General features: G+C 38.4%; 4 protein-coding genes across 4 annotated transcripts; 2 read left to right on the top strand and 2 right to left on the bottom strand.

The window, feature by feature from the left end:
- Positions 1-6,248: 6,248 nt before the first annotated feature.
- HO173_008640 (uncharacterized protein) lies at positions 6,249-7,043 on the bottom strand (the record flags this gene model as incomplete). Its single annotated transcript, XM_037310536.1, has 2 exons — positions 6,249-6,388; positions 6,923-7,043. 2 exons carry the CDS (start codon positions 7,041-7,043, stop codon positions 6,249-6,251), a joined length of 261 nt encoding a protein of 86 aa, XP_037162518.1.
- Positions 7,044-7,273: 230 nt separating this feature from the next.
- Positions 7,274-7,624, bottom strand: HO173_008639 (uncharacterized protein; the record flags this gene model as incomplete). The annotated part of the gene is made up of 1 exon (XM_037310535.1): positions 7,274-7,624. The coding sequence occupies one exon, from the start codon at positions 7,622-7,624 to the stop codon at positions 7,274-7,276; it is 351 nt and encodes a 116-aa protein (XP_037162517.1).
- Positions 7,625-11,281: 3,657 nt separating this feature from the next.
- On the top strand, positions 11,282-12,780 carry HO173_008638 (uncharacterized protein; the record flags this gene model as incomplete). Its single annotated transcript, XM_037310534.1, has 2 exons — positions 11,282-11,508; positions 11,574-12,780. 2 exons carry the CDS (start codon positions 11,282-11,284, stop codon positions 12,778-12,780), a joined length of 1,434 nt encoding a protein of 477 aa, XP_037162516.1.
- A 1,786-nt stretch (positions 12,781-14,566) lies between these two features.
- HO173_008637 (uncharacterized protein) lies at positions 14,567-16,782 on the top strand (the record flags this gene model as incomplete). The annotated part of the gene is made up of 9 exons (XM_037310533.1): positions 14,567-14,734; positions 14,789-14,867; positions 14,925-14,949; positions 15,002-15,035; positions 15,091-15,247; positions 15,304-15,683; positions 15,743-16,115; positions 16,181-16,311; positions 16,372-16,782. The coding sequence occupies 9 exons, from the start codon at positions 14,567-14,569 to the stop codon at positions 16,780-16,782; spliced, it is 1,758 nt and encodes a 585-aa protein (XP_037162515.1).

Here is a 16,782-nt window from a genome sequence, read left to right as displayed (position 1 = left end):
CGCTAATAAATTATAGATTAAAGAATTAATTAAATTTACTTAAATTATCGAATAGAAGTTAAATATATTTATAATCGTATACGCTGTGGTAATATATAGCGAATCGAAAAATAGGCGTAGTCTAAAGCTTTCTTAGAAGTTATTAGAGTTTAATAACGTTTTTTTTAATAAAAAAATAGAAATCTTATCTACGCTTAAGTAGAGAGATTATATTATTAAGATTAAGAGCGATAAAAAGTCGCTATATAATTTCTTATATAATCTATCTTAAACGAAGTTAGCGAAGCTATAGCGCTATCTAAAGAATTTCCTTTAAAAAAACTAGATTTATTATTCGACTTTCTTAGTTAAAGTATTAATTCTTTTTATTTCTAAAAAGAATAGAGGGTTTTATCTTTACATTAATTATCGAAATCTAAACGCGATAACTATTAAAAATCGATACTCGCTACTTCTAATTATCGAGACTCTAAATCGCTTATATAACGTTAAAGTCTTTATAAAGCTAAATCTTAAGAATATCTATTATTAAATTTAGATTAAAAAAGGCGATAAGTGAAAAATAGCGTTTCGTAGTCGCTACGACTACTTTAAATATTTAATTATATCTTTTAAACTCGCTAATATATTAATAACTTTTTAAGCGTATATTAATAAAGTCTTTATAAGTCTAATAAATATAATATATATAATATATTTAAATAATATTCTAATTTATAGTATTAATTTAGCGAAGTATTAGCGATATATTAAATAAGTATTTAAGCGTTTATACTAGTTTTAACTATACGCTAATCTAAAGAAATATTAATTCTATATTAAGCGAGTTAAGTTTCTAGAGTTTATTATATTTATCGAAGATATTATAATAAATTAAAAATATATCGCTATTATTAAAAAATAGCTAAAATTAAAAAGTTATTAAAATATATAAGTCTTTTTAAACTTTACTAATTTCTATCGATAATTTATCTATAACTATTTTAATATAATAACGCTATTTACTAACTTACTTAAAGAAAGTAAAAATAATAAGAAATCTAGATCGCTAGAGTGGATAGATAGCGCTAAGCTAGCGTTTTAATAGCTTCAAAACACTTTTATAACCGCGCCGTTTCTACGTTATTACGATTTAAATTTAAAGCTATATCTTAAGATCGACGCTTTTAACTTCGATATAAAGACTATACTTTTATAATTAAATAAGAATAATTACTAATAATTAGTAATATTCTAGTCTAAGAAAATAATTTCTATAAAGTAAAACTATAAGACTTATAATTAAGAGCTACTCGTTATTATAGTATCTATAAAGTAATAGCGTTACTATCTAAAAGATAATACGTTTTATATTAAGATTCTAACGAATTATAATAATCTTAAAGACTTTATAAAGTAGAAGAAATTAAACTTTAGATAAACTCGTTAAGCGCTAAAGTTAGCTATTTATAACTTTAAGATTTTTTATTAAATAGATAAATTAAACTCTATTAACCCGCTATCGCGACGCTTTAATTATAAAGGAATTTCGTCGTTAAATATTAAACTTTTATTAATATTATAAAATAAGCTTATACTTTAAACTAGTAATAAATAATTATAAAGAAATAAAAAGCTTATAGCGGCTATAGCGCTTATATTTCGTATTATTAATATTTAAATAATTATTTCTAAAAGAAAGTCTAAGATCGTATAAGAGATTACTTATAACGTATTTTAAAGATTAATAAAAATATTAATTTAAGATTTATAAGCCTATAATAATTAAGTAAACTCTTTTTAAATTAATATTAATAAGTCAACGATTAAGCGTCGCGTATATAGTTAAATATAGATCTTAGATTTTAAGAAACTATTAAGATATAATAATCGCCTTTATATCTCTAAAGATAAGATTTTAAGAAAAGAGCTTATTAGTAAATATTATAATAATTCGTTATTAGAATACTTTAGCGCTACGAAGACGTATAAGCTACTTATTCGTAAATATTATTAAAATAAAAGTCTAAAGTAAATTATCGACTATATTAAGATATATAACGTTTACTAGCGAATTAAAGCTTCGCGATATCGTCTATATAGCGAATTAAGCTCGCTTTCTATCGTTATTAAGTTATAAAAGAAAATTTCTATAAACTTTATTATCGACTTATTAGCGAGTAAGTATAAGAATATTATTTATAATACTATTCTAGTTATAGTAAATCGATTTATAAAAATAATAAGATATATTTCTATATCTACTATAATCGATGTCGCTTAGCTAATAAAAGTATTTTATTTCGAAATAATATATCGCTATAATATATTAAATGATATTATTAATAATAGAGGCTCTATATTTACTAGTAGCTTCTAATTCGCTATTTACTTTTATTTTAAAATTAAGCGATATTTAAATATCGCCTTTTACTCGTAAATCGACGAGTAAACTAAGCGATAAAATTAGATACTAAAATACTTCTTACGCGTATTCGCTAACGATAAGTAAAATATTTAAACGAAATAACTATTAATAATAGAGTTCGCTTATATAAATAGTTGATATTCCTCTATTAAAACGATATCGTTCTTTCTAATATACGAATATTATTCTAAAATTCGTTAAAAGATCGAAGACGATTTTATTAAGGGGGAGATATTCGCTATAAATAATAAAGTAAAGAAGTTATAAGTATTAAGGAATAAGATAGTAGAGCGCCTTTATAGCGCTATTACGATTTAATTTAAGTATTATAATAAAATATATTAATCTTAAAGCTATAAGATAGATAATTTAATAATATTAGCGATTAAGAATCTAAAGTAAAAACGCTTAAGTAAGAAGTTATCTTATAAATTTATAGAATTATTTTAAATTATAGATAAGATAGAGGCGTAAGCGTATTATCTACTTCTATTCTCGATATATAAAATTTATAATATCTTTTATATATCGTTATTTAAGTTTTATTATCTTCGCGATTATAATAATATAGCGAAAGCCTTTATATAGACCTTTAATCTTATTAATAACGATAAGCTTTAAAAGATTAAAGAAATTATTAATAAGATTAAGTATAAGAAAGACGTCTAATATAAAGTTAAATAAACTAATTAGAGCGAAGAGTATAATTAATAATTATTAGATAATAAATTTATTAATACTAGCGAGCTAATTTAAGTCTATAAATAGATAAGTAATAAGCGAAAGTATTAAGTAATAAATAATAAGTCTCTTATTATTAAAGAGCTTAATTAATTATATAGATTAATAGCGAGTAAGCGAAGGCGATAAAATAAGATATAACTATCGATTAGATTAGATATATTTCTAGATAATACTTATACTACGCGTATACTCCTCTATACTTATTATTATTAAAATATAAATTAATAAAATAATTATATTATTTAATTATCTATTAAACTCTACTATAAAGAAAGTTTATTATATTAGAGTATATACTATTAATATAGATATATTTTTATCTAAGATAGCTATTAAAGAATTATCTAAAAACTCTACGTTAGCGCTACTATTAAAAAAAGATCGTTATTTAAATATTCTCTACTATCTTAGCGTTAGATATCGAGTTAAGTTTATCGATTTAATTCTCTAACGAGAAGATAATTAAAGTATAATCTTCGAGTTAATATCTATCGACGTTCGTTATATATCGATAAAGGCTCTTAAACTTCTTCTTTAATAACTTATTTATTTTCTTTAATTTCTCTATACGCTTATATATCGCTATAAGCTAGTCTTAAAAATTTATAATTATAATAGAGATAATCGAAGTTATTATTATTATATATCTCTATAACTTATATTATTAAGTAATCTTTTTATCGAGCTTAGCCTATTAATAAGATAACTTTTAAAATTATTTAGCGCGGCGATAGCGCTATATTAATTTTCTTATCTATATTTAAAGATATAGAGGAATTTTAATATAGTAATTAATATTACGCTTTTCAATCTTATAATTATTATAGAGAGAAGACTTATCTTAAATATATAAATTATCGTCTTAATAAAAGTAAGTTCTATATAATAAATTAGATATTAGAACTTATTAGTAAATACGTATATAAAGCGATAATAGTAGAAATAGTTAAGAGTTAATAATCGCGCCTATAAGACGACTATATACTTACTATTAAAGTTATTATTATTATTAAAAAAGAGTATTATAAAATTATTAATTTACGTATCGACGTAATTAATAATAGTAAGATACTTATAATAAAGAGAAGTAGATTATTAGTATAATAAGATATATTATACTTATATTAGTATTAATATTAACGTTATAGCGCTAGAGTAAGTACTTATAAAAGAGGCGTTAGAAGTTATAAAGAAAAAAAATAAATAATTTAAAAGAAGTTTTTATATTCTCTATTATAGCGCTATTACTAGCGAATAGCACTTAATAACATAGATAATAATAACGCGATAATATTTCGCTACTATCTATAGAGTCGCGTCGCCTAGCTATTATTATTATTTCTACTTATTAATAATTAATAATTAAGAATATTATCGTAGACGCGTCGCTCTATTAATTACTTTCTTTAAATCTTTATAATAAAGATTATTACTACGTTACTTCGCTATAAACGTATTACGCTATAGAAACGACGTTATCTATAGAGAAACTCTTCTCCCTTCTTTATCTACTAAGTTTTCGAGATTTTATTATAAATTTTTAAATCTAATATTATTCGCTATAGGGGTTATTAACTAGCGCTATAAAAACGTTAATACTAAGCGCGTTAACTTACTATAGATTATTATTAACTAATATTATAAAAGCGATATTATTTTTAAAGATAGTATTAATATTATTATATAATATATTAATTACGCGCTTATAACGCGTAAGAATTAATTCTATTATATTATTAAAATAATATTATAATCTTAATAAATTAACTCTTTTCTCTTATTTTTCTATTAGGGTTTAAAGGTTTTTTAATAAGTATTCTATTTTTACTTAGACGTCTAAAGATTAGAGTCTAGAAGAGAAGATAATTATTAAATTTAATACGTTATAAACCTTAACGCTACTTACGCTAAGACGTCGATATTATATATTCTATATTAGAGTTTCTTTTAGAGTTTAATTTTAATAATATATTTTATATACTTAGAGACTTAGCGAATATAGATCTACTTCGTATACTTCGAAGTTTTAGTATTTCTTAGAGATTAATTCTACTATCAAATATACTATTAAACTCTATAACGATACTACGTCTTTTATAGTCTATATTCGCTAGCTAATCGCTAGTAGACTACGCTCTTATACTTTTACTTAATAGAGAAAACGTCTAGAAAATACTAAAAAAATAAAAAAGTTTTATTTTATTAAAAAATAAAATTTTTTTAAAAAAAAATTTAAAAGGAAAAAATCTAACTCTTTAGTCGAATTATCTAATACTATAACTCTATATCAACTAGAGAATATACTATTTAAAGGAGTCGAACTAATAAATACTAGTAAGAGACTTAAATAATTTATTCTTTGAAGAATATAAGAGTATAATAAAAATAAATGAAACGCTCTCTCTAATATCTTTACTAAGAAATTTCAATAATTCGCTAAGGAGGACTTTAAGACCCTTTTTAAAAAGACTCTCTATGGCTTACGAAACAGCCTACGAGCTAATAGAGTCTATGTTAAGAAAGGACGAGAGGTTTTAATATTCGAATCATTGGCTAATATAGTCTAAGAAGACATCCCATAGCCACTGAACGACGAGGATCGTCCTTTACTAAAGTAGTAACAATATTACCCCCCTTAGCAGTAAACAATTCAGCCGTAGCAGCCTTATCGACCGGAGAATATTATTTCTCTTCCCCCGCAACCGGCTTATTATTAGCCTTATCGACCGGAGAATATTATTTCTCTCCCCCGCAACCGGCTTATTATTAGCCTTATCGACCGAAGAATACTATTCCTCTCCCCCCGTAACCGCCTTATCGATCGGAGAATCCTGCTCCAATTCTCCCCCAACACCAACCTACGGCTCAGATTACCGAGTCCCACACCTACTACCCTCGCCCTACCAAGTCATTCAAGACTTCGAGATCAAGGAACAGGCCGTTGCAGAGGATATCAAGGAACAGGCCGTTGCAGAGGATTCTTTGAAGAGCACTACGAAGAAGAGCATTACAAACAGCAACCCTATCAACACGAGCCAACTCTCTACGGTTCTACGTCCGCGCACTATATCGATCCTCAAAGAGCCTACTTTCTCGCTCAGCACCGCTCAAATTCAGCATACTCCAAATCTCGCTCCACCTTTCGCCTCCCAGCATACTCATTTTCTCGCTCCACCTTTCGCCTCCCAGCATACTCATTTTCTCGCTCCACTTTTCGCCTCCCAGCATAGTCATTTTCTCGCCTCTTAGCTCGCCTCTCCCCCCCTCGTTTTTTTTTTTATTAGGAGGGAGGGGGGGGTAAAAGAAAAGAATAATGAAAAAATTTAAATAAATTTTTTTTTTTTTTTTTTTTTTTTTTTTTTTTTTTAATTTATTTTTTTTTTTTTTTTTTTTTTTTAATAAAAATTACACATAACAAAATCTTCTCCCCCCCCACAAAAGGGAGAATTTGCACCAAAAAAAAAGTTGGGGGAGGAAGTTTTGGAAGAATTTTTTTTTTATTAGGGGGGGATTCTCCTTTTTTTTGGGGTTTTTTGTTTGTTTGTAACTCAACCCTCACTCCCACTAGTTCTTTTTCGGCCTTGTTTTTGGTATATGAAGGCCGTTCGTGTACATAGGATTCTTCTTCCTTAGACATCATTAGGAATACCATAACTAGTGATAAGTCTCTTGCATCGTTGCGGATGTGGACGCAGTATTTCGGGCAAATAACGTCTGCTATCGGAGCCTCTGAAGTGCACAAATTTCGGTATATGCTGTAGAAGTGCTCACGGTTGGAGGCGGCGGCGGCTCGTATGGGGATGCTAGTGGCAAGGTAGTTGATGCGGCGTTTCCAGCTGTGAGAAAGGGCAAAGTTGTAGAGGCCGGCAGGGACGCTCCGGGTCTGGAGCATAAGGTCTGGGAATCGCGTGCCAATGGATGCATGGCTTTATCATTAACAGCCCTTTTCACGCTGGTGCGTTCCTGTTGCTCAACCTTCCTCCTCCGACAAAGGAGCGGCGATGGATACTTTCACGCTCGGTTGACACAACAATGGCAATTGATTCGTAAGTCAAGCACCCGTCGAAGAGCACGGTCACATGGGAGAATATCCCAGAATCAGCGGGGCTGCGGATTCAAGCTTCACGTGCTAAGTTTCTCTGACATTCGAAATTCATTCGTCCTTTCCACTGCCGGCTCATTCTGGGATTCTAGGTACCTATTGCCAGGGTTGTCAGGCACCTCTCCACTGGTTGCCTTATGATCAGCCGCCGCGCTGAGCGCTGCCTCGACTGCCAACGTCGCTTGTGTCCTGCTTTCCTCGGTGTACGCCTCTTCGAATAATAAACGCTTTAGTTCATCTATCAATCTTCTAAATCGGTCGCCCAAAGAAGGTTCCTTCAAGAAGAGCAATTCATTCTCTGCTCTGCCTACAGCTTCCCTCGCCCTTCTGACTCGCAACCAGAAGCCGTCGATGTCGTCTTGCAAAGACATGTTCGACAACGGAACCTGAAGATCCTTGACAGTTCTAGGGTTTCAAGCTTGTCCAGGTAGCGAGCCATTGCATCGAACTTCTGTTCAACCCCAGGGAAATGAACCAACAGGTCGCCAGGACCAATCTCCGATCGCCGGTCCGGTCCTTCATGGAAGCCGTTGTACCATCCCCTAGGTTGCTACATTGCGTGCTCTTGGTACCCTTCGTGTGCAAGTACCCACGCCATGGCGTTTTGTTCCGTGTTAGGGACTAGGTTCGCTAATTCGACATCTGGTCTTAGTAGTGGAAGTCCCAGGTCACAAAAGCGGTACAAACCCCTTCGAGGAAACATGAATGGAAAGTCGATAGAGCTCAAAGCGCTGTACGGAGTATGTCATAACTGAGCTGGTGGGCTTGAGGTACAGAAAGTTGTTTTTTTTTTTTTTTTTTTTTTTTTTTTTTTTTTTTTTTTTTTTTATTTTTGGTTTTTTTTTTAAATTTTTGGGGGAGTTATCAGGGGGCCAAACCCCCAAGGGGCGAGCCCGAAGGGGGCCTAGCGCAAGTCTGGAGAAGGAATGCGGGTTGAAAAGAACCGGCTATCGCATTTGTTGTCTAGCATCGAGAAAAGCGTTCTCTCAGTCTCAGACATTTGTATCAATCTACTTCTTATAGGCGGTCCTTCGGCCCCTGGGACTTTTTGTTCTGAGTTTCTTCTTCGGTTCAAGATTGTGAAAGGCATGTTTCGACGTCGCCCTAGACTTATATCAATGACACACGAGCAAAAGGCTTGAACTACGTGACACCTTTAGTTACTAGAGATTACTTTGAGACTTCAAAATACCCTTCAGCGATAAGGTAGGGTGAGTGTGAAACTTCAGTTTTAATATGATCGTGTTTTCTGATGGATGGATGAATGAAGGATCCGAGACGGTGGTGGTGGTGGCTCGATGCCGGTACACTTAGCGCGTCTTTGATAGGCGATTAATTATGTTACATCATACACCCAAGCTACCTAGTACCACTATACGAGTTACGTAATCTATCCATCCTTTCAGCCAATTATATAATCTCAAATAAATAACATATAAGTTATCGTTATAGTTCTACGTCTTAAGTACTTAATTCTGAAAAGGAGACTCTATATCGCTGAGGCCCTCTTATCTTAATCGTATTCTTCTTTTTAACCGCCTACTCTAGTAAATTCTTATTATTAATTCTTATTAAGGGCTTAATATTACTTAATAAGTCTAGTACTTCTTATAAAGTTCGCCGCTATAGAGGCGTAGCGTAATTTTATTAATATATTCTTATAAGTAATAACCTCCTCTTTTATCTTTCTTCTTCTTCGACTTACTATATTTCTTACTTCTTACTAAATAGTCTATATTCGTAAAGAATAGCCGAGCCGTCTACTTCGCTTCACACTCATATCTTTATCCTCTATATCCGATACCCATCGATTATAAAGAAAGATCTTAAGATCTATTTTCTCGATTCTTATTTATGTTATCAGCGACGTCTTAGCGCGCTTAACTTTTAAATATAGAAATTATATTTATTTTAACGATGTTAATTAGATTCTTCTAAGAATACCACCTCGCTTTTTATTAGCCTATTCGATAGTTTATTATTTTATCGCGTAATCTCTAATAGCTATCTTAATTATCGATATTATTCTTATCTATATAATTAATAATTAAGCTATTTCATTAGTATTTACCTTTACTCTTTTATTATAAATTACTCGCTCCCGTTAGCTAATAACCTTCTTCGTCTTTCTATTCGCTTATTTATTATTATTAATATCGATATACGCCGAGATCTAGTATAATTCTATTACTATTCCGAGATATCTTAGCGAATTAATAATCTATACTATCTATATTATATAGATCTACTTTAAGTACTTATTCGAGTCTTCGATAGTTTAAATCGATATTTAATTATTCGTATTTACTATAACTCTACTAAGTTATAATTTTATTTAATATACGATTATTATAGTTAGACTTAAAGAATATTATATATTTTTTTTTTTTTTTTTTTTTTTTTTTTTTAAGCTTAAATAGATATTAAAAGTAGAATTAATATCTAACGATATAGTTAAAGCTTTTACTTTTTTATTAATTTCGCTATCGTCTATATATATTATTATATAACTCTTATTAATCGATTTTTAGTTAGTTCTTTAACGGCTTTCTTAATCTTATAAATTATCGTTTTAGAAGGCTTTAATTAAGGGCGGCGCTGAAAGAGCGTAGTTTCTTAATCTTATTAATATCGCCGTATCGTTCTTCGAATCTATTAATATATCGCTTTAGCGAACTTAGTTTTCTATTCTTCTTAGATTTTCTTTTAAACTTTCATCGCTCGAATCGTAGCTTAATGATCTCGCTATATACTAAACTAGTAGCGATTTATAAGATAGCTTTTAAGATAATCTTATCTAGCTATTATTTAACTAATAGAAAATATGCTTCTATATCGAGTCTGAAATAGATATAGCCTTAAATACTTCAGTTATCTTTCTCTCTATCTAAGATTAAATCCTTTATAGCGATAAGAGGTAAGTTTTATTATAATCAATAGTGTCTTCGGGCTGGTATTATGCTAAGCAGCAGTACGTCATTTATGAGATAATTACCGCCTAATAGAGCTGTCTTATGCTCTTATAGTTACCACCCCACGTCGATCCGGCAACCTCGCCAGTGCACCGATGCTTTGTAGCCTTAGACCGAATCTCCTTGTTGTGGTGGCTCCATAGAAGTTTAGAGTCGATTTCGACTCCTGAAAATCGCCTCGTCTTTGATAGGCGAAGAGCGCTAAGTAATTTATTCGGCTAAGTTGCCCATCGCTTCAGGGACTCGCTGCATGAAGGACCCTGCTCAAACTGTCCCTTCACATACGATTACTCTCATAAATTACCAAATTCGCCCGGCCTGTGACCTAAGAGTACAATGAACTTGGAACCATATAGGTACTAGACAGTGTCATTCGCGAGTGTTCGGCATTCTAAGGCGTAAGCACTATCAGATCATCTGATAATATTCATTAGGAAAAGCGTACATGCCCGGTCTCCAACCATGGCCTGTGATTGGTAGCTTGTTAATATCCTACATATTATTGTCTTATCAGATCCGCTTTTTAGCTGCTGAGCCCGGCTAATTTTCCTTCCTCCATGCATATCCAGATCGTTGAGGCGTCCATAAACCCTCATCATTCGAGGACACTTGACCGCTACTTGAGCGCCTTGTTTAAACAGGCACTTAATCACTGTTAACCAATATGCAACGTCGTACTCGTAACGTATTGCAATCCCTCCAAGACCGGCACAATTTTTGGGCACCAGGACGTGATCCATGCCATCCGAGTGGCCTGATGGCAGCTCAGCGACTGTGCGAGCACGCAAACTGTGCTTCGATCAAGACCCTGCATCGAGGCACCAGGAGACTCTGACTCATTGACCATGTCCGGTCATCCTCTACATAGGTCAGAGATGCCACATCCTCCCAATTGCGTCCATCTTCACCATTCTACTGTTTCCTCTACCGGATAATTCTACAAAAGGTACCCATGTGTTTTGTAACAATTGGAGAACTCATCCTGTCCTTTTCTAAAATCCTTTTCAATTACCGCTGGCTATAACAAGTCAAGCCATATCCAGAGACATCGGAGTCATGCATGACCTCCCGACAAACAGGGGGTATCCTACGACAGATACGCCCCCCTATGCCGGTAAAGTCCTCGCTGCCCGAAAGGAATCAGCGGTGTCTACAGCCTATGCTGCACCGTCAGCCGAGGGAATGGTAGCAATACCAGCTACAGGGTACGACGACCCGCCGAATGATGGACTGGTGGCGTGGCTCCAGGTTGCTGGATCTTTCTTCCTGTTCTTCAATTCCTGGTATGACTTCCTTTCAATGCTAAAATGACTGATCCCTATCATTTGAGGGCTCACATCTTTCGTAGGGGTACAGTCAACGCCTTTGGTGTTTTCCAGACATACTACCATATTGGATTCCTCAGTGACGAATCACCCTCGAACATCTCATGGATCGGCAGCATTCAATCATTCCTGCTCCTCGTCATTGGCGTCATCACCGGGCCTCTATATGACGCTGGATACTTCCGGGCACTCATCTTGACAGGCACATCTCTCATCGTCCTCGGCTTCATGATGACGAGTCTCTGCACTCAATATTGGCAGGTCATATTGGCCCAAGCAATCTGCATTGGACTGGGTCAAGGCTGCCTCTTCATCCCCTCTGTCGCCATAATCCCGCAATACTTCACCAACAAGAAAGCTTTCGCGACTGGACTAGCCTCATCGGGTAGCAGTCTTGGCGGCGTCATCTACCCTATGGTGTTCAGCCAATTGCAGCCCAGAATCGGATTTTCCTGGGCCACCCGTGTTCTTGGATTCATCTCACTGACAACCTGCCTGGTCTCGATCTCCGTCATGCGTGTCCGTCAGATGCCGAAGCAGAGACGTTCCCTCGTCGAGTTTGCGGCCTTCAAAGAAACACCCTACTCCCTCTTCTGCCTTGCCATGTTCTTCGGCTACGCAGGAGCCTTTGGTCCAATCTACTACATCTCATCCTACGCCATAGATACTCGTGTCATGACGGCGCGTCTGGCGTTCTACCTCCTACCCATACTAAATGCGGCATCGGTTCCTGGCCGGATCATAACAGGTTTCCTTGCCAACACGATGGGACCTGTCAATTTGCTCATCCCCACTGCGTTGACCATAGGCATCATCGCCCTTTGCTGGATAGGTATTCACAGCACCGGTGGGCTCATCGTATTCGCGATACTCTACGGCTTTTTCTCTGGCGGCGTTGTGTCCCTGCCATCGGTAGCTTTAACGAGCTTAACACCTGATCTAAGTAGGTTGGGGACGAGGATGGGAATGTGCTCTGTGCTTTGCAGTCTGGGAAGTCTTTGCGGTACACCGATCTCAGGCGCGATTCTGGATGGGACTGGGGGTTGGGTCGGGGTGGCATTGTTTTCTGGGTTTACACTGTTAGTTACTGGCGTGCTTTTTCTCTTCACACGATGGGCTCAGGCAGGGACGAATTTAGAGAATGAAGGTCTGAGGAAGGCGAGAGAGAGGTGGACGGGTCGAAGAGCGCGGTTTGAAAAGGTCCGTGCACCGAATGCACAGCTAGAGTAAACAGGAGCATGACGACCAATGAATTGAAAACATGGCATTCTGGGATCATCGGCTAAATCTCACGAAGAAAGATGTTATGGGATCATATTCGCCCCTGGGAAGGATTTGACGACGTGGAGTGCGACGAGTAAATATTATTTGCCGCGAGCCATCGCAACAGGCTACCCAATTCAAGCCTGACAGATGCAAGGCGGCATGGTGCATATTGGGCGTCCTTGTCTTTAATTTGTTTCCGCGAGTCTATTCATTGCATTGCATGTGAGAGCAAAGACTTGACGTAAGCTGGTTCTCCAGCAGCAAAAAACTCATTCACTCTGCTTTCAGACATCCTTCCAAAGTCCCAATATTGCAAGAACACCAGTGCGACAGTAGTAGTACTCCAGACAACGAAAATTTCATAGGCGTGGGACTTCGCACAGATGGAAGCACGATGGACATCGGAAGTCATGCAGGCACCCAGATCCCAGGGTTGCAACCAAAGATCCGGGGCCGCTTTCCTTATCTTCGCGTTGCTTTTCACCAGGTTGACCAGGATTGCAGGATTTTGCAGGAGAATGCAACTTCATGGCGATGATGGCTGCAGCCTCCTGAGGGCATTATTAGATTGCCACTCCCTAGTACCTGCAGGGGGACTGCAATGTCATCAACATCGAGGACTCTGCAGCCCATGTACGTCCATCGTCAAAGATTGCCCCAGGCAACGGGAGACCACCATCTGTCATGGTGTCGCTAGCAATTATCATATATTAATTATCAACCCGCCATCAATCAGCTACCCATTACTCGTAGCTAGCGGTCACGCCGACACGGCCACGCCGAGATGGACCGAGATGAAACGTGAGGCTCCACAATACGGAAATATTCTGCGGCTCTCTGTCTTGGCAGGTGTTTTGGCTTCCTTCCCGGCCCCCTTCCCTCTCGTGGAAAAGAGAATTGAAATGCAGGAGGACGGAAGAGAACGGAACAGAACAGCAGAGGATTAAGCAGACAGGTGACGGCATTCATTCCATGGGGAATGACGGGATCGGATGCTTCGTCCACGAATCAGCAGCTTGCTGTTGCCCGCTGATGTGCCGACTTGGAGATTGAATTTCGGATCGCGTGTTCGAGGAAGCTCGGACGGGAAGAGAGGCTAACTCTAAGTTGCGCAGATCTGACCCGGGGTTTACCCCACCCTGCCCCACTTGATGATCTGACGGCGAGTGGACCTTGCTTAACACCACCATCTTCAATGAACAGTCGCTCTCACATCAAAGAAGGATGCAGCATCGTCCAACTTTTAGCCTATCATCTTTCTTTCTTTCTTTCTTTCTTTTTCTTTTTTCTTTCTTTCATGCTTGACTGGCATCAACAGGGGTGTCACACTCCAGAGTGACCAGCTACTAGCCCTGAAGACGGGGTTAGCGGACGCAAGGTCCATCCCGGGCTAGACCTCGCGCTTTGCTAGGTGCATCACCACTTGCCAGACGCACAAGCTCACCAAGCGGTCTCTCGCCCACCAAACAATCAAAGGATGGCTACAATAAATATCCCTCACCAAGACGTAAATCCGGCACATCGACCCCTCATGTCGTCTCCTACACCTCGGTCTGAGACTCTTGTCACTGCTCTCCATCCTTTGGTAGCCTGCCTGCTGCTGCTGTTTCTACTTCCAGGCCTATTCTCCGATCATACCGCACAGATTGTGTGGGACACGTACCATCTCGACGCCTTCATAGCGCTCTGTGACACCTAGAGAGCGCGGCCGTTGAGATCAGGAGAGCCGCATATGAAAGATTCGTTAAGAATGGCTCCCAGTTCCGAAGAGTCGAGCTCGCCGGTAGAGGAGAAGCCTGTGGGCGCCCAGGTCGAGGCCGTACACACCAACGAGCTCGTACCTGGCCACCCTGCGTACTACGAGAAAGATGGATTGCGGACGTACGGCGATGATGAGGACCATGATCATGAACCACGGGTACGACAGCCCCCTCTGCCATTCATGTGGGACAGCTGCTGACAACTGGAACAGATGTCTTTCAGAAGGATGATGTCTTTGGTTGCTATGGCATTCCTCTGGACTGGCTCCCAAATCCCCGTCTATATCTTCGGTACAAACAACCTTTCATCATGTGATATGATAAGATCAGGACTGACAATGCGCTTAGGAGGCATTCCACCCTTGATATACCGGTACTTTAATCCCACTGACTGTACAACAAGCTGCTAACTCTTTTCGCTCCAGCGACATTGGTGGCACCGATCGATGGACCTGGTTTGTAAGTTTGGCAGCCATCCGGACTTGAGGCGGCCTGAATCCTGATCATGTGACAGGTCCTGGCCAACCTTCTAGCCTTGGCAGCAGTCTGCCCATTCGTTGGCTCCCTCTCCGATCTCATGGGCCGCCGATATGTCGCTATACTGGGTGGGTGCTTGATCATCCTTGGGATGATTGTGGCCTCGACTGCACACAGCATGAACGTCTTCATTGGTGAGCACGATGAATCCGACGAGAAAAGAGGAGCAAGCGCTCAGAAATCTCCACAGGTGGCATGGCCATAGCAGGCGCTGGAGCTGGTATCAACGAACTCACAGCTCTCGCTGTGACCTCCGAACTCGCCCCCACCCGAAAGCGCGGAACCTACGTCGCAATTCTCATCTTCACAATCGTGCCCTTCTGCCCGTCCGTGCTATGGGCGCAACTGATCGCAGCACACGCGGGTTGGAGATACTGTGGTGTACTATGTGGTGTTTGGGCTGCTGTTGGACTCATCCTGACCATCATCTTCTACTTCCCACCACCCCGAGTCAACTCGCAAGGCTTGTCGAGGATGGAAGTCTTCAAACAGATCGATTTCGTGGGAGGTTTCCTTAGCATTTCCGGGATGTTGTTGTTCATGGCCGGGCTACAATGGGGAGGCTACCAGGTAAGTTGCGCCTGAGGTTCAGGAAAGAAGGAAGCGGAGAGTTCTGAGACTGAGTCTAGTATTCCTGGAAAACCGCCCACGTCCTTGTCCCCCTGTTCCTGGGCGCCTTCCTACTTGTCGCCTTCGTCATCTGGGAAGCAAAATTCGCCAAATTCCCCATGTTTCCATCGCGCCTGAAGCAGAGTCCTCGAATTCTCGCTTTGACCCTCGTAATCACCTTCATCTCCGGCGCCAATTTTTTCTCCGTCCTCCTCTTCTGGCCTACACAAGCGTTCAATGTATATGGCCAAGATCCGGTCGGGGTGGGGGTTCGAGGACTACCCGTGGGATTTAGTATCTTAATTGGAGCTGTACTTGTGCTCTTCTTACTCAGTGCCCTCAGAGGTCATAACAGGGAATTGATGATTGTCAGCTCTATTGTCATGACAGCGGGTAAGTGTTACGCCTTCGTCCCGGTCTTCCGTTTGGTTCTCAATGACTGACCTGGAAATCCTTAGGCATCGGCGCTCTTGCTAGCTTGAAGGCTGATACGCTCTACCGAGCCTGGGGCCTCCTGGTCCTCGCCGGTCTCGGAATTGGGGGCATCGTCGTACCAGCTTCCATCATCACTACCATTATTTGCCCAGACGTACGTCCCATTCCTTCCCCACTCCCTTCCCCATCCCCCACATCACTAATACCACCTCAGGACCTCATCGCAACCGTCGCAGCCCTCACCCTCGCCGTCCGCGTCATCGGTGGCTCCATCGGCTACACCACCTACTACAACGTCTTCCTCTCCAAATTCGTCCCCAACGCCATCTACTATATCGGCGGCGCCATGGAGCTCGAACTCGGCATCACCAACCCTGAAGCCATTGAAACCGCCATCACCCTCACCAGCGCCTCTCTCCTCGAAGAACTAAAATTAATACCCGGTATCGCGGGTAATGACACGGCATGGGAGATTGTCGTGGGAGCGGGGCAGATCGCGTATGCGGAGAGCTACCGATGGGTATATTTGGTCAGCATTGCGTTCGGCGGGGTGAGTGTGATTGCGGCGTGCTTTTTAGGCAATATCGACAAGTATATGGATGATCACGTGGCCGTCGTGATGTAG

Source organism: Letharia columbiana (assembly GCF_014066305.1).
Source record: "Letharia columbiana isolate WasteWater2 chromosome Unknown Sc0000033_s0, whole genome shotgun sequence".
Taxonomy (NCBI): domain Eukaryota; kingdom Fungi; phylum Ascomycota; class Lecanoromycetes; order Lecanorales; family Parmeliaceae; genus Letharia; species Letharia columbiana.
Note: the sequence above shows the minus strand (reverse complement) of the source record. Positions and strands in the feature narration are given on the sequence as shown.